General features: G+C 41.5%; 1 protein-coding gene across 1 annotated transcript; it reads right to left on the minus strand.

Moving 5' to 3' along the window:
* Positions 1–14,515: 14,515 nt before the first annotated feature.
* LOC109875395 (neuromedin-U receptor 1-like) lies at positions 14,516–17,685 on the minus strand. The gene is made up of 2 exons (XM_031810526.1): positions 16,781–17,685; positions 14,516–16,211 (listed from the first exon to the last, which is right to left on the minus strand). Exons 1-2 carry the CDS (start codon positions 17,664–17,666, stop codon positions 15,745–15,747), a joined length of 1,353 nt encoding a protein of 450 aa, XP_031666386.1. The 5' UTR covers positions 17,667–17,685; the 3' UTR covers positions 14,516–15,744.
* Between the last annotated feature and the right edge of the window lie 7,435 nt (positions 17,686–25,120).

Here is a 25,120-nt window from a genome sequence, read left to right on the forward strand (position 1 = left end):
GGTCAACATGGTCCAGCATTTTCTACACCTTGTAGAGTCCATAGCCAACAAAATGAGGCTGTTCTGAGGGAATAAGGAGTTCCTAATGTTTTGTACACTGTACGTATATGGATGAACGATGGCCGGGCGGCATAGGCAAGGTGCAATAGAGGGCATAAAATATAGTATATACATGTGATACGAGTACTATAAGATATGTAAACATTATTAAAGTGGGACTATTTAGAGTGGCAATGTACAGCAATGTACAGTATATCACAAAAGTGAGTACACCCCACACATTTTTGTAAATATTTGAGTATATCTTTTCATGTGACAACACTGAAGAAAGGACACTTTGCTACAATGTAAAGTAGTGAGTGTACAGCTTGTATAACAGTGTAAATTTGCTGTCCCCTCAAAATAACTCAACATACAGCCATTAATGTCTAAACCACTGGCAACAAAAGTGAGTACACCCCTAAGTGAAAATGTCCAAATTGGGCCCAATTAGCCATTTTCCCTCCCCGGTGTCATGTGACTCGTTAGTTCTACACATGCCTCAGGTGTGAATGGGGAGCAGGTTTGTTACATTTGATGTCATCGCTCTCACACTCCCTCATACTGACTGGTCACTGGAAGTTCAACATGGCACCTCATGGCAACGAACTCTCTGAGGATCTGAAAAAAATCATTGTTGCTCTACATAAAGATGGCCTGGGCTATAAGAAGATTGCCAAGACCCTGAAACTGAGCTGCAGCACGGTGGCCAAGACCATACAGCGGTTTAATGTGCTTCAACACCTGCATTGCTTGCTGTTTGGGGTTTTAGGCTGGGTTTCTGGACAGCACTTTGAGATATCAGCTGATGTACGAAGGGCTATATAAATACATTTGATTTGATTTGATTTAACTAGACAGGTTCCACTCAGAACAGGCCTCGCCATGGTCGACCAAAGAAGTTGAGTGCACGTGCTCAGCATCATACCCAGAGGTAGACGTATGAGTGCTGCCAGCATTTCTGCAGAGGTTGAAGGGGTGGGGGGTCAGCCTGTCAGTGCTCAGACCATACGCCGTACACTGCATCAAATTGGTCTGCATGGCTGTCGTCCCAGAAGGAAGCCTCTTCTAAAGATGATGCACAAGAAAGCCCGCAAACAGTTTGCTGAAGACAAGAAGACGAAGGACATGGATTACTGGAACCATGTCCTGTGGCCTGATGAGACCAAGATAAACTTATTTCGTTCAGATGGTGTCAAGTGTATGTGGCGGAAACCAGGTGAGGAGTACAAAGACAAGTGTGTCTTGCCTACAGTCAAGCATGGTGGTGGGAGTGTCATGGTCTGGGGCTGCATGAGTGCTGCCGGCACTGGGGAGCTACATTTCATTGAGGGAACCATGAATGCCAACATGTACTGTGACATACTGAAGGCATGATCCCCTCCCTTCGGAGACTGGGCCGAAGGGCAGTATTCCAACATGATAACGACCCCAAACAAACTCCTCAGTCTATTCTTGTTTTGAGAAATGAAGGCTATTCCATGCGAGAAATTGCCAAGAAACTGAAAATCTCGTACAACGCTGTGTATTATTCCCTTCACAGAACTGCGCAAATTGGCTCTAACCAGAATAGAAAGAGGAGTGGGAGGCCCCGATGCACAAATGAGCAATAGGACAAGTACATTAGAGTGTCTAGTTTGAGAAACAGACGCCTCACAAGTCCTCAACTGGCAGCTTCATTAAATAGTAGAGTCTCAATGTCAACAACATTAAACAGTCTCAACGTCAACAGTGGAGAGGCGACTCTGGGATGCTGTCCTTCTAGGCAGAGTTCCTCTGTCCAGTGTCTGTGTTCTTTTGCCCATCTTAATCTTTTCTTTTTATTGGCCAATCTGAGATTGCGCGCACTCAATTCTTCATTGCTGCTACTTGCTTGCTAGCTGATATTTATGATCACGTTAGGCTGCGTTTCATTTTATTTTTATGTCGATGTGATCACGGGGAGGGCACTAGTAATGTCTGCAGTTTTCGGGTTTGGCTATTGGTTTCAAGTGTATTAGTCTGTAAATAAATCTCTTTACCCAAATTTGTCATCTCTACCCAAATTCGTCATCTCTCCCATGTCTTATTCGACTCATAGTTGTTCTGAAATGTTTATTTTCTGCCTACATTTTACTCCCTGCTCTATGTTTAATATAACACACATACATTAGTTATGCATTTCGGATGCCTATCCTGACGTGAAGATTGTTCAATAGAAAGTATTTGACCCCCCCTCCCCTTCTATCTTGGGACTGCAAGGCCTGGCACACTTATGAATCATTTTGGTAGCTCATGTTGACCAGTAGAGTGGGCCACAGAGAGTATTTGAATCTAGTCACAAAATGAAGGAAATTAGAAGGGGCATGGCTATTTTGTTGTCTGCCAAAATCCCCCCCTCTTCTATTTTGGGATTGCAAGGCCTGGCACACTTCAGAATAATTTTTGGTGATCTATCATGCCCTCTGATGTATGCCACATTAAGTATTAGACTCTAGTCACAAAAGGAATTGGTTATTTCAGAAATAATAGAGCCCTCTACAGTTCTCTCTACCAATCCCTCAACCCCCCCCATCCCTTCGTGCCTTTTCCTCTTATGTCTTTTCCTAAAAAAATGTTTTACACTTTTTCTGTCTTAGTTGTTAAGAATGTAGGTACAGTAGTAATAATAAAATAATGATAACAATAATAAATCTGGACGAAATATAGTTCAAATATATAAGTCAACATATCCATAATCACAGTAAACTCTTATAATAATAGATTTTAAAAAATAAACGAAAAAAATTAATATATGTGTAATAGTATAGTAAACAACACTACGACTGAATGTGCCTCCATGAAGAATCCCCTCCCCAATAGGTCCCTTCGCCCTCAATAGGACAGCCCCAGCACCTCCACCATCCTCATCAACCCTCAATAGGACACCCCCAGCACCTCCACCATACCATAAACCCTCAATAGGACACCCCCAGCACCTCCACCATCCCCATCAACCCTCAATAGGACACCCCCAGCACCTCCACCATCCCCATCAACCCTCAATAGGACACCCCCAGCACCTCCACCATCCCCATCAACCCTCAATAGGACAACCCCAGCACCTCCACCATCCCCATCAACCCTCAATAGGACACCCCCAGCACCTCCACCATCCCCATCAACCTCCCCCCTCAACCACAAAACACAATAATGACAATAATAATAGAAATTAAAATACAACAAATATATACTAAGATATATATACACATACACACATGTACAGTACATATACATAAACATATTCACAGGACACTCAACTTATTTCTTATCTCTTTTCCTACATTAGATATATGCAGGTGACATTTCCACCTGGATGACAGCACATAATCACCAAGACGGAGATGCTCTTCATCCGAGGGAATGCCTGCCCATTCTCAGTTGTTAGATAATCCGAGATGATCACATGTCATTTACATTCTAGCCCTTGTCAGCTCCAGCTTTGACTACTTCAACTCACACCCTGCTGGAATCCTTGCATTCTCAGATTCTCCTCTACTGTTTTGCACCCTGGAAGTGCTCCCTATTGCAGCTCACATTATGTTCAGGATTCTAATTCTAGCCTACGGGGCCAGAAAATGACAAGCTCCTTAATACCTCTCGGCCTGGATAAAGTGCTGTACTGTTGTGGTCACGCCCTGACCTGAGAGAGCCTTTTTATGTCTCTATTTTGGTCTGGGCATTCTATGTTCTGATTTTCTATGTTTTCTATTTCTTTGTGTTTGGTCGGGTATGGTTCTCAATCAGGGACAGCTGTCTATCGTTGTCTCTGATTGGGAATCATACTTAGGCAACCATAACCACCTATTAAAAAATACTGATTTACTTTTGTACTAGGAATACACTTGCTCTATGTTTATAATAGAAACATTTGTTGTTTGTGCTTTTACTCTAGAAGTGAACAGGTTAGGTAGCAGTTTTCTACTTATCGTATTGCATATAATGTACTCTATGTGTTACATTTTAGAATATGGTAGATTCCATCATGTAAAACGACATCTACCATAACATGTATTTATGGTTTCAGCATATACTGCACAAATGTATAACTTTAAAATAAATTTGATTTGCTAAAGGTACATTGATTCTCCCCTGTCCTTATTTCTAAATTTAGTTAACCTCAAATGACACAACAGGTTTGGTTTGTCTGTTTAGTCATAACATATGCTATTGTCTTGCCTCACAGATATCATGATTGACAATAAAGACAGAATGAACTGATTTATTTTCCATCACTGTGGCTTGTCCAAAATCCAATATATACCACATACACATACAGACACACTCATTCTTCTTATGACTATAAGGTGAGATGGCTACACATCTATGAAAAACATACGGTATATTATCAGCATCACAGATGATAAAGATTGTAATGATAAGTTTGTATTTACACAAAACAATATATAAACGTGGGCGTCTTTCTGTGGGTTGCTAATGCCTCTTTTTTTTGTGAAAGAGTGCTTCATTTTAGTGTTAATGGCTTTTATACTGAAGAGTATTTAAAAAATGTAAAAAATTAAGTGTCACAACATATCACGGAAGAAGTCAGGCCTACCTACACTACGCAATACTTCTAATTTGTATTTGACCTATCAGTAAAACAACAACAAGTGCTTCATTGAAGACTGACATTAGGCAACGTTATCCAAATTACACAACTTGCATAAATGTTGTTGTGTCTTTGGCTAGGCCGGATTAAGTGATATGACATGCTATTCTATAAAATAATTTATCCGTAATTAATATCACCTGATTGAGCTAATCATGTAAATGTAATTAACTAGAGAGTCGGGCACCACAAAATATTATTTATAGAGCTGTTATCTTCCGAATAAACTCTTAAAGACCTAGTAATATTTTACATCAATAGCCGTCCATATCAATCGTCACCTTAATTCAGTCTCATCTGAAAGTTGTAAATCCTTTTATCTTCACGAACCCTGGCTAACAAGTTGAATCAGCAATAGAAAATTGGGTTTAATTATTTATTTACTAAATACCCAACTAATTACACATACACACAATGAATCATAACTTGATTACAAATTACATCATAAAGGAAAACGTCCCTAGTGGGCGGAACAGATATGAAGCCAGGTAGGAGACCTGCGCCAACTTCCTGTGCTTACCGGAGGCCTAGATAGACCAGGCAGGCACCGTGTTATGCTGTGGAGCGCACGGTGTCCCCAGTGCGGGTGCATAGCCCGGTGCGGTACATATCAGCTCCTCGTATCGGCCGGGCTAGAGTGGGCATCCAGCCAGGTGTCATGAAGCCGGCTCTACGCATCTGGTCTCCAGTGCATCTCCTTGGGCTGGCGTACATGGCACCAGCCTAACGCATGGTGTCCCCGGTTCGCCTGCACAGCCCAGTGCGGGCTATTCCACCTCGCAGCACTGGCAGGGCAACCGGGAGCATTCAACCGGGTAAGGTTGGGCAGGCTCGGTGCTCAAGAGCTCCAGTGCGCCTGCACGGTCCGGTCTATCCAGTACCACCTCCACGCACCAGCCCTCCGGTGGCAGCTCCACGCACTCGCCCTGAGGTGCGTGTCCTCGGCCCAGTACCACCAGTGCCGGCACCACGCACCAGGCCTACAGTGCGCCTCGCCTGTCCAGCGCTGCCAGAGCTGCCCGTCTGCCCAGAGCTGCCAGAGTCTCCCGTCTGCCCAGAGCCGCCAGAGTCTCCCATCTGCCCAGAGCCGCCAGAGTCTCCCGTCTGCCCAGAGCCACCAGAGTCTCCCGTCTGCCCAGAGCCGCCAGAGTCTCCCATCTGCCCAGAGCCGCCAGAGTCTCCCGTCTGCCCAGAGCCACCAGAGTCTCCCGTCTGCCCAGAGCCGCCAGAGTCTCCCGTCTGCCATGAGCCGCCAGAGTCTCCCGTCTGCCATGAGCCGCCAGAGTCTCCCGTCTGCCCAGAGCCGCCAGAGTCTCCCGTCTGCCCAGAGCCGCCAGAGTCTCCCGTCTGCCCAGAGCCGCCAGAGTCTCCCGTCTGCCATGAGCCGCCAGAGTCTCCCGTCTGCCATGAGCCGCCAGTCAGCCAGGATCTGCCAGAGTCTCCCGTCTGCCATGAGTCGCCAGTCAGCCAGGATCTGCCAGAGTCGCCAGTCAGCCAGGATCTGCCAGAGTAGCCAGTCAGCCAGGATCTGCCAGAGTCGCCAGTCAGCCAGGATCTGCCAGAGCCGTCAACCTGCCTTAGCTATCTCTTAGTCTAGGGCTACCCCTCAGTCTTGAACTACCCCGCAGTCTTGAGCTACCCCTCAGTTTCCCAAAATGGAAGGGGGGGATTTCGGCAGGCAAGAAAACAGCCTTGCAGAAATCCTGCCACTCTTCTAATATCCTTAAAATTGTGGATCGAGTCAAATACTTTCTTTGGCGCACATCAGAGTCAAATCGTTTCTATAGAACGAACTTAACATCAGGATAGGCAACCGAAATGAATAATTAATGTATGTGTGTTATATTAAACATAGAGGAGGGAGTCAAATGTAGGCAAGCAATAAACATCTCAGAACAACTACTAGTCGAATAAGACATAAGACAATGGGAGAGAGAACGAATTTTGGCAAAGAGATTTATTTATAGCCTAATACACTTGAAACAAATAGCCAAACCGAAAACTGCAGACATTACTAGTGCCTCCCAGCGATCCAAACCGTGGTAAAATATAAAATGAAACGCAGCCTAACGTGAACATAAATCTAAACTAGCAAGCAAATCGCAGCAATAACGAATTGAATGCATGCGCGCTCATGCGAACGGGGCATTCTGTCAGGGGAAAGTTTTTCGGAACAACACCAGGCTGATGGATACAGACAGTTTGTTCGTTCGACATGGTGAGGTATTTTTGTGTAGGTGGGATCTTTTATGTGTTGGTAAAATGTATTATGCAATAAATGGCAGTGGAAACGCCTTTATGTGCAAATATTGCTTTAATAACCACCATATCGAAGTAAACTTGGGAGTTGCATGATATGTTGTGTGGTCCTCCCACTACGACTCGGGGGGGAAAAAAACTGTTTTTAGGCTACAGATTAAATAAAATCAACTTCACAGTGTGGTGAAAGCGCGCTTGACGAGTTTGATGCTTGACGCGCCTTTAAATATTGAGGGTCTTATTCTGGTGACATAATGTTCGATGCCTGGCTGCGGTTAGACAAATAAAAATTGTATCGCTCTTATCCATAATAATCTCATAATGTAGAGTAGCCTATCCGCACTACATCTGCGAGCTGTCGGCTAAAGTGCACGTACCAAGACCAGAGTGGGCACGTTTGCTATATAACGCAACAGTGACAACACTATTAGCCTTGAAAATGCAATGGAAACCCATTCAACTTGTATTTTTCATTCTGTACATAGGCATTTAACCGCAAAGTTAATTTAAGGTGCAGTATGACATCACTCATGGACTTATATCCACAATAAATCAGTTTGATGGAAACACATCGCTGGTGGGAAAATGTGCATATTGTTTTATGCAGATTTTGGAATTTTAGCGTTGAAAATCTGTCACAATTTGATGGACCCCTCGCTAATTAAGCAACATAAAGTTGCTGGATGTCTTTCCATCTCAATGATTTGAGATTTTGCACTGCAAAGCAACCTGGAAGTCGTATTAAAAATGATTATATGACTTCATCATTTCTCCAGGGTTCTGTGTTGCATATGCAAACTAAGTCCATAATCATTCAGTCCCGCTGTCAGAAAATGTTCAACTTTTAATTGCCTGAGGAGGAAACATTGCAATGGCCCCATAACTGTCTCTGCCACCACATTAAACATTTACATTAATTATACCTGTGTTCAACTACTCATTTATAAATTTTTATTTAACCTTTATTTAACTAGGCAAGTCAGTTAAGAACAAATTCTTATTTACAATGACCAAAAGGCATTACAAACAAGCAAGATTTCTGTCTGTCTGTAACTTCTTCTTTAAGAGGCTCCTCTGTCCTCCACTCATTACCTGTTTTAATGGCACCTGTTTGAACTTGTTATCAGTATAAAAGACACCTGTCCACAACCTCAAACAGTCACACTCCAAACTCCACTATGGCCAAGACCAAAGAGCTGTCAAAGGACACCAGAAACAAAATTGTAGACCTGCACCAGGCTGGGAAGACTGAATCTGCTATAGGTAAGCAGCGTGGTTTGAAGAAATCAACTGTGGGAGCAATTATTAGGAAATGGAAGACATACAAGACCACTGATAATCTCCCTCGATCTGGGGCTCCACGCAAGATCTCACCCCGTGATCACAAGAACGGTGAGCAAAAATCCCAGAACCACACGGGGGGACCTAGTGAATGACCTGCAGAGAGCTGGGACCAAAGTAACAAAGCCTACCATCAGTAACACACTACGCCACCAGGGACTCAAATCCTAGAGTGCCAGACGTGTCCCCCTGCTTAAGCCAGTACATGTCCAGGCCCGTCTGAAGTTTGCTAGAGAGCATTTGGACGATCCAGAAGAAGATTGGGAGAATGTCATATGGTCAGATGAAACCAAAATATAACTTTTTGGTAAAAACTCAACTCGTCGTGTTTGGAGGACAAAGAATGCTGAGTTGCATCCAAAGAACACCATACCTACTGTGAAGCATGGGGGTAAAAACATCATGCTTTGGGGCTGTTTATCTGCAAAAGGACCAGGACGACTGATCCGTGTAAAGGAAAGAATGAATGGGGCCATGTATCGTGAGATTTTGAGTGAAAACCTCCTTCCCATCAACAAGGGCATTGAAGATGAAACGTGGCTGGGTCTTTCAGCATGACAATGTTCCCCAACACACCGCCCGGGCAACGAAGGAGTGGCTTCGTAAGAAGCATTTCAAGGTCCTGGAGTGGCCTAGCCAGTCTCCAGATCTCAACCCCATAGAAAATCTTTGGAGGGAGTTGAAAGTCCGTGTTGCCCAGCAACAGCCCCAAAACATCACTGCTCTAGAGGAGATCTGCATGGAGGAATGGGCCAAAATACCAGCAACAGTGTGTGAAAACCTTGTGAAGACATACAGAAAACGTTTGACCTCTGTCATTGCCAACAATGGGTATATAACAAAGTATTGAGATACACTTTTCTTATTGACCAAATACTTATTTTCCACCATAATTTGCAAATAAATTCATTAAAAATCCTACAATGTGATTTTCTGGATTTAAAAAAATTATTTTGTCTGTCATAGTTGAAGTGTACCTATGATGAAAATTACAGGCCTCTCTCATCTTTTTAAGGGGAGAACTTGCACAATTGGTGGCTGACCAAATACTTTTTTGCCCCACTGTATATATATATATATATATATATATATATATATTGTACAAAGCACACATCATGACAGGAGAGACAACATGACAACACAACATAAAGAGAGATAAAGAGAGACCTAAGACAACATGGTAGCAACACAACATGACAACAACATGGTAGCAACACAACATGGCAGCAGCACAACATGGTAATAGCACAAAAAATTGAACAAACATTATTGGGCACAGACAACAGCACAAAGGGAAAGAAGGTAGAGACAACAATCCATCACGCAAAGCAGCCACAACTCTCAGTAAGAGTGTCCATGATTGAGACTTTGAATGAAGGGATTGATATAAAACTGTCCAGTTTGGGTGTCTGTTGCAGCTCGTTCCAGTTGCTAGCTGCAGCGAGCTGAAAAGACAAGCGACCCAGGGATGTGTGTGCTTTGGAGACCTTTAACAGAATGTAACTGGCAGAATGGGTGTTGTATGTGGAGGATGAGGGCTGCAATAAATATCTCAGTTATTATACTTACAGATTCTCCCTATGGGGGTGTGGCTTTGAATTGTGAAGAATACCCATATATGGAGGTATTAACTCAGGGGCACTGCTGCATGCTGACTCGAATAGATGCTATTATGTTTCATGTAATGAGCTGTTTTAGCTTGAACACAGTTTCAATATAATGAGTCTACACAGACTATTGTAACAGCAAGGGAGTTACAAGCCACACATATACAATGTATCTTCTTTAGTATTTTTATTCTCACATTAGTGCCTTATGTTGGTGGTTAATTTGTGTCGTGTGAACGTTTGTGGTGTTGTTCGTTTCATAGAGCTCCGAGGGCTCTGGGTAGAAAGTTTTATAATGAAAGTTTTCCAGTCATCCGGTTCTTGAATATATGCTGTATATATGAGCTTCAATTAAATATTCGGCTCAGCTGCTCTGTAATACCCTTTTCACACTATCAAGCCAAACTGTACAGTGCTGGCTCTGAGGTTCTTCTTTCAAGTTGTCCTCACCAGCAGTTTCAGCAACTGTGTTGGATGCGCTACCAGGCCAGCCAGTACAGTTCGGCACAACTTAGTAGTGTGATGGGGGTATAAGTACACCTACACAGAGCAAGTTGATTTACAGTGCCTTCAGAAAATATTCACACCCCTTGACTTTTTCCACATTTTATTGTGTTAGCCTGAAATGTAAATATTTTAAATTGAGATTTTGTGTCACTGATCTGCACACAATAATAATGTCAAAGTGGAATTATGTTTTTAGACATTTTTACAAATCAATAAGTATTCAAACCCTTTGTTATGGCAGACCTAAATAGGTTCAGGAGTAACAAGTCATATAATAAGTTGTATGGACTCGTTCTGTGTACAAAAATAGTGAAAACACGAAAACCACCCAAGGTTGAGCAGTGAATTTCAAACACAGATTCAACCACAAAGACCAGGGATGTTTTCCAATGCCTCGCAAAGAAGAGCGCCTATTGGTAGATGGGTAAAAATTCAAAAAGCAGACATTGAATATCCCTTTGAGCATGGTGAAGTTATTCATTTCTCTTTGGATGGTGTATCAATACACCCAGTCACTACAAAGATACAGGTGTAACTTCCTAACTCAGTTGCCGGAGAGGAAGGAAACTGCTCAGGAATATCCCCACGAGGCCAATGTTGACTTTAAAATAGTCTTGCAATGATCAACAACCAAGTTTAAAGAACTTGAAGAATAAAAACATATATATTGTGCTATCCATGTGTGCAAAGGTCTTAGAGACACAGCTGTAATCACTGACCAAGGTGATTCTAGTATGTATTGTCTCAGGGGTGTGAATACTTATGTATGTAAATATTATATTTCTGTATTTCATTTTAAATACATTTGCAAAAATGTAGATAACATGTGCAAACATTTCTAAAAACATTTTTTGACTTTGTCATTATGGGGTTTTGTGTGTGGATGGGTAAGAAGAAACATATATTTAATAAATTTTTTAATTCAGGCTTTAACAACAAAATCAACGAGGCACTGTTCCAAGCTCTGCTTATTACCAGGCAAGAAGGCATTGAAGAACCCCTCCAGGTATAACAATTAAATCCGCAACTGAAGGCAATAAACAACTTCTCTGATTAAAAAAAAACGGCCTATGTGGCATCGATATTATTCTAGCGACTAAAATCACTGCAAAAGCCTAACATTTAATTACAGATTTCTTTAGTAATCTTAGTTACATTCAGACTATTTTAGGCTTTCTTCCTAATGTGTCTCATGGTGGACAAACATCAGTTAACTGCCGCATCAAACCCCCAAGACTGAAATCTATTATTTCTTAGTGAGAAGCAGAGAAATGCCATGCAGAATTGGTGCATTCAGTCCCTCTTTAAAGATTTTTATTTTTGTAGGATTTGAAGAAACTTCTTTCTTTGGCACTAATAAAATTCTAACTTCACCACTGAAGTTTTTATGAACCATTTTGAACACAAGTGTAAGATTATAGAAACAAGGAGAGTGCAATGTCAGGAGATTGTTGATGGTGCCCTGGGATGCAACTATCCCCCATGAATCCTAAAGTTAGCACCTGTGCAGTCGATAATAAGCCTGCAGGAATATATGATTGAATACCTAGTCTCCCTATGAGAGTAATGTTTTTGTAAAAAAAAAGTGTGTTATTGACACTGTGATGATATTGGGCTTCTGAGTGGCGCAGCGGTCTAAGGTACTGCATCTCAGTGCTAAAGGCATCAATACATACCCTTTTTTGATCCCGGGCTGTTAAATAAATATTGCCTCTGGCACTCCAATTTTGTCTCCAGTGAGATAACCTATGAATCTCCTAAACAGGACGTAGCTTTAACTGACTTACATACAGTTGAAGTCGGAAGTTTACATACACCTTAGCCAAATACATCATTTAAACTCAGTTTTTCACAATTCCTTACATTTAATCCTAGTAAAAATGCCCTGTCTTAGGTCAGCTAGGATCACCATTTTATTTTAAGAATGTGAAATGTCAGAATAATAGTAGAGAGAATGATTTATTTCAGCTTTTATTTCTTTAATCTCATTCCCAGTGGGTCAGAAGTTGCAAACCGTAGTCTGGCTTTTTTATGGTGTTTTTGGAGCAGTGGCTTCTATGTATAGGACTCGTTTTTACTGTGGATATAGATACTTTTGTACCTGTTTCCTCCAGCATCTTCACAAGGTCCTTTGCTGTTGTTCTGGGATTGATTTTCACTTTTCGCACCAAAGTATGTTCATCTCTAAGAGACAGAACGCGTCTCCTTCCTGAGTGGTATGACGGCTGCTTCAGAACGCGGCTCCATGGTGGTTATACTTGCGTACTTCAGGCTTTTGGAAATTGCTCCCAAGGATGAGCCAGGCATTGTGGAGGTCTACAATTTTTTTTTCTGAGGTCTTGACTGATTTCTTTTGATTTCCCCATGATGTCAAGCAAAGAGCCACTTAGTTTGAAGGTAGGCCTTGAAATACATCCACAGGTACACCTCCAATTAACAAAATTATGTAAATTAGCCTATCAGAAGCTTCTAAAGCCACATAATTTTCTGGAATTTTCCAAGCTGTTTAAAGGCACAGTCAACTTAGTGTATGTAAACTTCTGACCCACTGGAATTGTGATACAGCAAATATTGTGTGAAATAATCTGTCTGTAAACAATTGTTGGAAAAACTACTTGTGTCATGCACAAAGTAGATGTCCTAACCGACTTGCCAAAACTATAGTTTGTTAGCAACAAATTTGTGGAGTGGTTAAAAAACGAGTTTTAATGACTCCAACCTAAGTGTATGTAAACTTCCGACTTCAGCTGTATTTCAGCTTAGAAGCTTCTGGAGTTGGCCTGTCAATCAATAACACTGACATTCAGTGTATGCAGTCATTATCTTCAGATTAGCAACTTCTGCCAGTTAAAGAGAGAGACCGAATATTGCCTCTGGCACTTGAATTTCCAATTTCCCGAACTCTAACAATTAATACACAGATCATTAATCTGTCCTTGATGTTGTTTCTGTATTTGATGTCAGGCTGTCATTGTCAATGGGAGTTTGTTCTCAACTGTCCTCTGAAAAAGTATGTTATAATGATTATGAATCTAATAGATTTTTGACCATATAATGATTTCATTAATCACACACACCACACCTACCTCTCTCTGAGAAGGAGCACTCTACTGTCTACCGCCCCACAGCAGAGTGAAGCCAGCAGAGCATTCAGTGGACTCATTACCCCAGATGGCTCAGGGTAAAAAAGTAATCATCCTGGGAACTTTGGGAGCATTTATACTGTGCCCTCAGTGCTGTCATTCGTCCTGACAGATTCTGATTCTGAGATGTTATGATAAGTATGTCATTAACTAGAAAAGTGTTGGTCGTTATCTAATAAAATACTTGGTGAGGAGAGATGCCGGTCAGTCGGTGCTGTCGTTAGTTAGAAAGCTAAAGAAAGTGTTTGTCCACTAATCTACTCGAGAGCAGAATGCTCCCGGAGCAGTCAGTAGACTCATCCTGGATGGATCGGGGTAATAACGGGGGAACTGTGAGCCATTTGTACTGTGCCCTTAATGCGGTCATTCCATTGAGATTCCACTGAGATGCTGCATTAAGCCCAATTCATACCGTGTGTACGTTCCCAAATCACAAACGTCAAGTAGCTACGCAAAATGGCATTGTGTAGCAAAAAAAAACAGCTCAAACGTGTGCAGCCCCCCAATTACAAACTTGACCCGTGTGTACACAGGATCTACATTTTTCGTAGCGTTCTTTCATTGCGTACATGCAGTGTACATTAGGCTTTTTACTACAAGTCGAACAGTGTTGTTGTTATGTATAAAGCTAATGACCTTTTTGGTCTAGTATACTACTTGATTAGGAGAGCAGAAATCCAACATTTAGACTGTTCCCCCAGTGTTGTCATTCAACCGGACAGATTGTGAATACAATTAGCTGTCCCTATATTACATCCTATGGAATATTCTCAAGGTCACGCGGGGAAAGGTCAAGAGAAGTCTTATTCATCTTGAAGGAATGTGTTCCTATCAAACTTGTGGGATATGCCTGTGATGTATTCATTCATGCAGTATTTATTTTCTCTTAAGTTTCAATTACACTGTTGCAATTGAATCACGGAAGTAACAAAACATTGAAATAAATGATTTGTCATGCATCTCCTCAATAAAACCATAAAGTTGAAACGTTTTTTTTAATAATTGTTTTATTTAACCAGGCAAGTCAGTTAAGAACAAATTCTTATTTACAATGGCAGCCTACTCCGGCCAAACCTGGGCCAATTGTGTGCCGCCCTGTGGGACTCCCAATCACAGCCGGTTGTGATACAGCCTGGATTCGAACCAGGGTGCCTGTAGTGACACCTAAAGCACTGTTTAATGTGCATGCTTTACAATAGGCTTCTTAAAAGCAATATAATTATTCTTCTGTAAACAATCAAGCCCTTTACTAAAACCACATGACAACATGACAGGTATCTCAACTATGTCTCTTTATACTGAAGACCATTCCAAAACATTTGAGACTCTATGGGAGCATGCAAATAATATGATACATATTGTTTAGCAATGAAAATGTAGGTGATGCTGAAAACTTTTGTCGTTGTAAAAATGTTCAATTCTAAGTCAGTTTACACAGGAACAAAAGATTGCAGTTTCCAGAAAGCACTTGAAGCTAAATACTATACATTTTGGAGTAGTACTACAAAGGCACATAACATGTGTTGAGCACATGTGTTTTCTTACTGTCGATGGAAATTCCCCCCTTTTTCCATTTCTTTAAGGATGTTATGCGTAAATCGCATGTCACATTTTCGATTTCTATGAAAGTTGTCTTTTCCATCTCCCATGTACTGTACTTCCATATTGCCTGTGCTATACATTCATAGTGAGTGGGATTTTGATGGTATAGCTAGTACACTGAACGGTACAACAACACATTGAAGAAGACAGTTAAGAAGACCGCTACAACCTATAATTGTGCCTCCTGAAACATTTGAACACAATAAGATATTCAAGCTTCACGGATTACACATCAATAAGCTAATTTACAAAGCTGGGTATTGTTTCTTTTTCACAGTTCAATTATTAGATAAGCTTTATGAATGATGTGTTCCACCGGAATATTAATATCCGAACGAAGAACACTTTCATCTGCACAGAATAATCATTTGAATATCCCACAAAACAATTAGTATGTTTGTGGGAAGTTTATTTTAAATCCAAAGCCAAAGACAACTTTCGCTCTAGCCACTCTCACTGTACACATTCAATCAGTGATACATTTGTTATTTAATCTTGTTTCATTTTGGTATCCCCAGTGAGAATTCTACTCCAAAGTCGAGGCCAAAACTTCAACACTGTTGCTTTCGCTCCATCCAAACTTTCACTGTACACGTTCATTCAGTCACAAATATGGTCATTTTGGTACCAAATCCTGGTTCTTTTTTGTGCCTCGTTTTGGTACCCCCACCCCCTCACCCATATCTAATCTGGGCTTGTGTTGGCATATACAGGCTGGTGGTGGGAGTATACGTACACATGGTGTTCCTATCTGTCTGGGGTGATTCTCTCTGGGGTCCCATTGGGTTGCGGCAGTACTACGCAGGGTCAGTTGGGTGCAGCCGGAGGTCAGCCGGCGCACGTGACCCCCACATGGGCCGTAGCGACACGTGACCTGCCGGAACATCTCCCGGAAGCGGGTGGACATGAGGCTGTAGAGGATGGGGTTGACCGCCGAGCTGAGGTAGAAGAAGACCCCGGAGACGATGTGGACGTACTCGAAGACCAGGTGGTGGTGGCCAGTCCAGGAGTATATGAAGCTCCACATGAGGCGGTCAATGTGGAAGGGAGCCCAGCAGATGCCAAAGACGATCACCAGTACGCCTGGTGGGAAGGCGGACAGTTAGACGGACTGATGGATGGACAGAAAAGCAAGCTGGAGGAGGGGCAGCTAGGCACTCCGACAGACAGATGCAGACAGACAGGCAAGTGGACAGGAGGATAGAAGAAAATACAAGAACAAGACATGTTTACGTGACAATAAACATGTTCAGAAACGAATATATTGGTTTGTATCCTCAGCACAGAATTTTAAGTCCAAATTCAAAAGAGATCGGTCTATAATTTGTCACTTTCCAGAACATCTTATCATCTGAAAGCAAGAGCAATATTTAAGTAACAATGGACACGATTAGGAACTAATCTTTTAGTTTGTATTTCAGAAAACACCTTGAAATCCCAATTCAATTGAGATATCGGGCTATAATTTGTCATTTCCTCTTATCTCCTCTCAACCCTTCTGGTACTGTAGAGAAAGTGGGTGAGGACTTACACAGCATCTTGCTAATTGAAAGAGTTTTAAATCACAATTGAATATAGATATACAGTAGGTCTATAATCTGCACATGTCCAGGACATTCTGGTACTATAGAGACAGTGGATGTGAAACTCACATAGCATTTTGGTGACCTGTCGGTGGCGTACCGTCTGCTGCTGCCTGTGGACACTCCAGTGGCTGTCAGAACCAAAACTCGGCCCGGTCCCCAGCCCCTGCATGCCCCTCTCCATCCTCAACTGCAGGCCAATGCGAAGGTACAGCCCGGTGATGATGAGCATGGGCAGCAGGAAGAAGACCAGCGTGGTCACCTGGATAATCAGGTTGTATATCCACCGGGGCTTCACCATCATGCAGATGGTCGACTCTGGGAATTGGCGCCCGAACCGGGTTCCTAGCACGGCCACCCCATGGAGGCTGGTGTTGGGCACGGCGCACGCCATGGACATGGCCCACAGCATCAGGATGACGTGCTTGGCGTGTGCACGAGTGGCGACGTGCTTGACCTTGAGCGGGTGTATCACGGCGATGTATCGCTCCACGCTCAGCACTGTTATAATGAGGATGGACGCAAAGCAGACAGTTTCGAACAGGAAGGTCTTGAAGTAGCAGCCGCCAGCACCGAACAGGAATGGGTAGTTGCTCCACATCTCATAGAGTTCCAATGGCATACCCAGGACTAGGACCAATAAGTCGGACACGGCCAGACTGAACAGGTAGTAGTTGGTTGGCGTCCGCATCACCTTGTTGCGCACGATGACGCTGCAGGTGAGCATGTTCCCAAACAATCCCACAATGAAGATGATGAGGAAGGTAATGCAGACAGGCAGGAACATGGGTGACCGCCGGAAGCCTAGAAACTTCTCCAGGTACTGACTCCGACTCAGGCACATGTCCTCCATGTCATCAGCACTGATGTTGCCCAGGGCCCAGGACAAATTCCAACCCAGCTGGTCAGGAGTGGTGGCAGGTAGACCCAGAGAGGAACAGTTATACTGAGCCATTGTGGTTTATGGGGACACAACACCTGAGGGGGAGAATGGAAAGAATGAATGGAAAGAATAGGAACGAAAAGTTTTGATTGTCTCAGTGTAGGGTGACAGTTAGTTTAACTGCAGTCTGAACAAACAACATCTAGCAGTTTTTGAATAACCTTGTTAATAATATTTGCCCACAGCAAATGGAAATGAGAGCTTTGGGGAGACTGAAATGGATTGAAATGGATGTCACATGCAGTCAGGTCCAAAATAATTGGCACCCTTGATTAAAGATGAGCAACAACAAAAAAATGGTATAAAGTAAATATCACAAATACTGAGCTACATTATATGCTCAAATTGGAAAATTATATTATTTTATACAACTACAATTGCTCAGAGAAATAGATTGTGTTTCACAAGTACTGTATATATTTTAAAGAGGGGTCAAAATGATTTAGCCAAAAACCTGGTTGCCTCTGTCAGGAGGCTGAAACTTGTGGATCTTCCAGCAAGACAATAATGCCAAGCACACATCAAAATCCACAAAGAAATGGTTAATTGACCACAAAATCAAACATTTTGCAATGGCCATCTCAGTCTCCTGACATGAGCCCCTTTGAAACCCTGTTGTTTGAATTGAAGAGAGCAGTCCATAAGCGCACATGAAAGATTTCAAGGATCTGGAAATATTCTGTATGGAGGATTGGTCTAAGATCCCTCCCCCACAGCTTGGCTAAACTACTGAGACTAATTCAGTCCAACCAACTACTACACTCCCCCATTAAAATGAATATAAACTTCAAGGTTATTAGCTATATGTAACGCTTGTCGTCTGGGGAAAGAGAGGAGGACCAAGGTGCAGCGTTGTCAGAGTTCATATTATTTAATGAAATATGCAACACTAGACAAAACAACAAACACGACAAACAACCAGTCCTGAAAGGTGAAACAAAAACACTAAACAGGAAACAACCACCCACAAAACACAATGGAAAACAGGCTACCTAAATATGGTTCTCAATCAGGGACAACGATTGACAGCTGCCTCTGATTGAGAACCATACCAGGCCAAACACAGAAATAGAAAATCATAGACAAACTAACATAGACAACCCACCCAACTCACGCCCTGACCATACTAAAACAAAAGACAAAACAAAGGAACTAAGGTCAGAACGTGACACTATAGGAAGTATTCAAAAATAAAGATGAATATGGGAATACAAATATGCCTTCTACTGTATTATTTGTACTGCATAAATGTATACATTATTCATTTCAACATATAGCTATTTTTGAGAGGGAACAAATAGTTACTTGGGAGGTGACTACAACTATTTGAATACAGATCCAAAAAAGTACAACTTTTTACATCTATTTGAATACAGGTCTCAGAACGTGACTACTTTTCAAAACGATTTGAATACAGATCTGAGAAAGCAACTCCTTAAAAAAAAAAAAATTGAATACAGATCTCGGGAATGTACTACTTTTCAGAAACTATTGGCCTTCAACTAATGGCAAGGCTCTATCTGGAGCTGCATAGATAGAAATATCAAGTAGCAAGCACAATCTCCTATACAATTCCATTCTATCTGACAGTCATATTTGATCTACACAATACAGTTATTAATACATTACTACATGATTGTAAATATTCAATTCCCTGAATATCCATTAACCCAGGTGTGCATAATCAAGTCAAACCAATGAACCAATGATATTTTGTACAGACAGGTATAGATAAGTTGTGACGCTCAACTACTGTATGACTCGTTCAACATGCCACTGAAAAGGTCAAACGTTGGAATGAATTGAACGATACCTGAACATTCTGCAGAGACATTCAAAAGACACTTGCAAACAGCAAGTTGGACGCTTAGCAAAAACACCTTTGAAACTCTGTGTCCATCTGAGGACAAGTGTTCTTGTTTCAAACACACACACGATACCATCTTTAAAGGGATCGATTACTCAGAATACAAAAAAACGAACATGATTCTGCACCTACCTTGGCTTTAGCTGATTCAAGGAAGCAGTTTTGGGATATTTAGTTTCCTTTCAACATTTAATAGCCATATTGTTACTGTTTGCATGCTCAGTAACACTTAACATTAAACTGTTCTTGTGTCGGTGTAATAAAACTGTAATGACTTTTAACCAACATTTTATTAGCTTGTTGTTACATCATACTTTGGCAATTGCATTTTAGCATAATGAGCTGAGAGTTTTTGTAAGTACCGGTACTGTATACAAGAGGAATAGGCACTGTTCCTTATTCCACTTGTGTAATAACTCCACTATTATGCAGATATCAAGCAATTCCCAAAGTCCAAGGTAACAACAATGTTGCTATTGTAATAATCATAAAGTTACTACACATAAGAACTTGATGTGAAATGTTATTGCCTTATGTCTTACTCATTATGTGAAAATATATATATTTTTGCCACTAGAAAAGTGGTATTTTTTTTAAAGTTGAGGTGATTCCATGTCACACATTTATTTCATTCAAGGCTATAGGCTATATTAAGAGTCACATCTGAGAGCCCTGGGAGGCAACCCATCTTTCTAGAGAGACTATATTTGTACTATGAAGCGAAATTATCTATATTTTCAACAAATCTTTATATATAAAGTATATATAGAGTATATATAGAGTATATATAGAGTATATATAGAGTATATATAGAGTATATATAGAGTACCAGTTAAAAGTTTGGAGGGTTTTTCTATATTTGTAATATTTTCTACATTGTAGAATAATAGTGAAGACAATAAAATGATTAAATTACATATATGGAATCATGTAGTAACCAAAAAAGTGTTAAACAAATCCAAATATATGTAATATTTTAGATTATTTTAGTTTATTTCTCAGTTGTTGAATCTTGTTATGTTCATATAAATATTTACACATGTTAAGTTTGCTGAAAATTAACGCAGTTGACAGTGAGAGGACGTTTCTTTTTTTGCTGAGTTTAGAAGATAGCCCTATTTGGTAAAAAACCAAGTCCATATTATGGTAAGAACAGCTCAAATAAGCAAAGAGAAATTACAGTCCATCATTACTTTAAGACATGAAGATCAGTCAATCCAGAACATTTCCAGAACTTTGAAAGTTTTTTCGCAAAAACCATCAAGCGCTATGATGAAACTGGCTCTCATGAGGACTGCCATAGCAAGAGAAGACCCAGAGTTCATTAGAGTTACCAGCCTCAGAAATTGCTGCCAAAATAAATGCTTCACAGAGTTCAAGTAACAGATACATCTCAACATCAACTGTTCAGAAGAGACTGTGTGAATCAGGCCTTTGTGGTCGATTTGCCGCAAAGAAACCACTACCAAAGGACATGAATAAGAATAAGAGACTTGCTTGGACCAAAAACACGAGCAATTGACATTATACTGGTGGAAATCTGCCCTTTGGTCTGATGAGTCCAAATTTGAGATTTTTGGTTCCAACCACCGTGTCTTTGTGAGACGCAGAGTCGGATGATCTCCGCATGTGTGATTCCCACCGTGAAGCATGGAGGAGGTGGTGTTATGGTGTGGGGGTGCTTTGCCGGTGACACTGTCAATTATTTATTTAGAATTCAAGGCACACTTAACCAGCATGGCTACCACAGCATTCTGCAGCGATACACAATCCCATCTGGTTTGCGCTTAGTGGGACTATCATTTGTTTTTCAACAGGACAATGACCCAACACACCTCCAGGCTGAGTAAGGGCTATTTGACCAAGGAGAGTGATGTCGTGCTGCATCAGATGACCTGGCCTCCACAATCACCCAACCTCAACCTAATTGAGAGGGTTTGGAATGAGTTGTTCCTCAGTGGGAAGGAAAAGCAGCCAACAAGTGCTCAACATATGTGGGAACTCCGTCAAGACTGCTGGAAAAGCATTCCAGGTGAAGCTGGTTGAGAGAATGCCAAGAGCGTGCAAAGCTGTCATCAAGGCAAAGGGTGGCTACTTTGAAGAATCTCAAATATAAAATATTTTGATTTGTTTAACACTTTTTTGGTTAATACATGATTCCATATGTGTTATTTCATAGTTTTTATGTCTTCACTATTATTCTACAATGTAGAAAGTAGTAAAAATAAAGAAAAATCCTTGAATGAGTAGGTGTGTCCAAACTTTTGACTGGTACTGTATGTGTGTGTAATAATATTTCACATAATTTTATTCAGTGTTGTGTGTTTGCGCACACGCCACGCATTGAAGAATTGCAAATCCATTGTGTAAGGCAATGGAGTTTCCGTTGCGAATCATTCCAATGAGACGTGTCCATATATTGGTATTTTACTGCCACCTATCAGTCAGTAACTGTGGATGCTACATCGGTCCATGACTGAGATGAGTTGAGCAGTGTGTCATTTTGGGTCATGGATGAAACATTCCACCATCGGAGGCTATCGCTTGTGTATCTTGACTACATCTTGAACAGTTGGTTCATTTCGATGAATGTTGTTGGAGCTGTTGTGTGTTGTGAATCTGGCTTTGATAATAGCCAGTACCTACCCAGGCACCGACCTCACCGTATGTCACTGCAAAAAGGGAACATTACTCTCTTTGTCTACCAAGGACCACTGATGGACACTAATGCAACTCGGATTTGTGTATGGACGTTAGTTTATAATAAGCATTCGCGGTAGTCATTTTGGAAATGTCCTTCCCTACTCATTTGCCATTGATGTAAAGATGGAAAACTCACCTAGTCCTTTTTTAAATGTTCTCTTCTTATTCCTCTTCAGACATGGATGTAAACGAGAGGGGTGGGGGGGGAGGTTGCGAATCAGCGTTCATCAATTGTCCTCCGCTGCTTCATTTTCAACATTGCAACGAGTCCGTACTTCTGTACTTTTGTCTGTTTGGTTCCCCGTCTTCATACCTCTTGAACAGCCGTAGTGAAGACTGAGAGTGCTGCTCTCTGCTCTCAGTCTTTATGAACTGGAGAGCTAAGAGCCAAAAGGAATCTCTCTCTCTCTCTCTCCCGCTCTCTCTCGCTCTCTCTCGCTCTCTCTCGCTCTCTCTCGCTCTCTCTCATTCTTCTCCGTTGTTAGAGTAAATGATGCTCAGCTCTCTATAACCTTCTCCTCTCTCTGGTCTCATCCCCTATGTCCAGTTAGATCCATAATTATTGGCACCCTTGATAAAGATGAGCAAAAAAGTTCATTAAAATAAATCATTCAAATTCTGAGCAATATTGTGTGTTCAGAAATATGTATAAAACATTCTTTTATGTAAATACAATTGCTCAGAGAAAGACGCTTTGTATACAAAGTTAAACAAAACGTTTCAAAAAGAAAGGGATCAAAATGATTGACACCTCTGTTTTCAATACATAATCTTTCCACATCCTTGACATCCTTCGTCTGCGTTTATGGGCTGCCTTCTTCAATTCAAACCACAGGTTTTTTTAATGGGGTGAACCGTGGTCTTAAGATCCCTTCCAATGTAGGAAAAAGGCTTGGTTGCCATCGTCATTTTGGACCTGACTGTATGTGGTGGAATTAAATCACTAGGTCTTAATCCTGTGGTGCAGTGCCAGACTTGGACATTTAGCCACAATTAGGCTGCAGGCTGATATTGACTTGGCGTAAGACCCTCCTTTAGTCTCTTATTATTATATTCATATATGTAAAATTTTATTTATTCAGTCCAGTCAGCATTTATTTATGTGGGAAGTCAATAATTTATTATTTACATTGCCGGCCATTAAGAGGCTTCCGGCAGGCATTTGAGACGACAGAAAAACAGGAAAAGAGAAAGACAGGATACTTATTTAGTAGCTATAGACTTGATAAGAGGTTATTGTTTAAGGACATTTCTGGCATTGTGATATGTCATCCCTAGCCTGTTTAAACCAGACCAATGGTGAGCGCCGCGTTCAGTCTGGTTCAACCAGACCAATGGTGAGCGCAGTGTTCAGTCTGGTTCAACCAGACCAATGGTGAGCGCAGCGTTCAGTCTGGTTCAAAAAGACCAATGGTGAGCGCAGCATTCAGTCTGGTTCAACCAGACCAATGGTGAGCGCAGCGTTCAGTCTGGTTCAACCAGACCAATGGTGAGCGCAGCGTTCAGTTTGGTTCAACCAGACCAATGGTGAGCGCAGCGTTCAGCCTGGTTCAACCAAACCAATGGTGAGTGCAGCGTTCAGTCTGGTTCAACCAGACCAATGGTGAGCGCAGTGTTCAGTCTGGTTCAACCAAACCAATGGTGAGCGCAGCGTTCAGTCTGGTTCAACCAAACCAATGGTGAGCGCAGCGTTCAGTCTGGTTCAACCAAACCAATGGTGAGCGCAGCGTTCAGTCTGGTTCAACCAAACCAATGGTGAGCGCAGCGTTTTATCTTGTTCAACCAGGCTATACTGTATGTCATACTGCTCAGTGCTTTTAGTGAATAAATGAATCCCATCATTTCGAAATGTAACAGTTGGAATAGGACACCGGTGAAAACTATAGGTGTAGAACTATTGTGCATCTGTCCCCATGCATTGAGGATATAATGAGATAAATGTATTTGTTGGACATATCTCTGACAAACTGGGTGTCATTGATTGTTGGTGACCATTGTTGGATAGCTGTCGTTGTTGTCGCTGACCTCTCACAAACTATCCCAGGGGGTTCATTTCAGGAAACCTTCAGTCCCTTTTCAGTTTTTCTCGTTCGCTCTGTTTTGTCCTTCACTTTTCGTCAGGAGACTGCTGAAGGACACGGCAACCTGCAGCTGAAAGAATCCTGTCAGAGTCAATATACAATATATAGAGGATACTCTCTTGCTTTACTGGAATATTCTGGAAGTAATCTTTGCTAAAGCTAGTCATAAGCATCAAAAACTAATTCCTCAGCATCACCTCGCTAAAAGGGATTATCATTGTCACATCTAATCTTTTTTCCATGATGCTACTTATTTTATATTTGATATATACAATGTATGTACAGCATGTCTCTCAACTGTTCAAGACAAGTGACGGAAATCGTTTATTCACTTTTTTTAACTGCCGCCCCCGGGTGGCTATGATCATAGGTGGACTTGGACTTTTTGTCAGGGGATGCACGGAAGAAAAACTATCTTTGACATAGGCTATGACACAGGCTGTGAAGATGTAACATCAACACGTGAGACAGGGAAAACCAGTGGTGTAAGTGGTGCCTGGAGAACTGGGTATACTCAAATTTCCCCATAAATTTCCCAAACGACCTGCCCGGCGAAGGAAATGTGTCCTGTGTAAAATATTATAATAGAAACAGTAACATACAGTACACTCTGAATGACATAAAATGTATTGGTCTTTCACAGTCAGGCCAACTCAAGTTGTACTATCGAAGTAGGCTAATAGTAGGTATACTATTGAAACTGATAAATTAGGCTGTCAACTGTCAGAAATAGACAGGTTTCAGATTTTTCCCAGGTTTTTGCTCTCATACTTTTTCAATGGAAAAACAACAGAATTGGATGTTCTAAGTCCATA

The sequence above is a fragment of the Oncorhynchus kisutch genome, linkage group LG30, assembly GCF_002021735.2.
Source record: "Oncorhynchus kisutch isolate 150728-3 linkage group LG30, Okis_V2, whole genome shotgun sequence".
In the NCBI taxonomy this organism is placed as follows: domain Eukaryota; kingdom Metazoa; phylum Chordata; class Actinopteri; order Salmoniformes; family Salmonidae; genus Oncorhynchus; species Oncorhynchus kisutch.

What these genes read in the sequence shown, in the direction of transcription:
- LOC109875395 (XM_031810526.1), bottom strand. Translation starts at nt 17,666, where the DNA reads ATGGCTCAGTATAACTGTTCCTCTCTGGGTCTACCTGCCACCACTCCT. An exon ending in ACAGGTCACCAAAATGCTAT is followed by an intron (nt 16,212 to 16,780) that starts GTGAGTTTCACA and finishes CCTTCCCACCAG; the next exon opens with GCGTACTGGTGATCGTCTTT.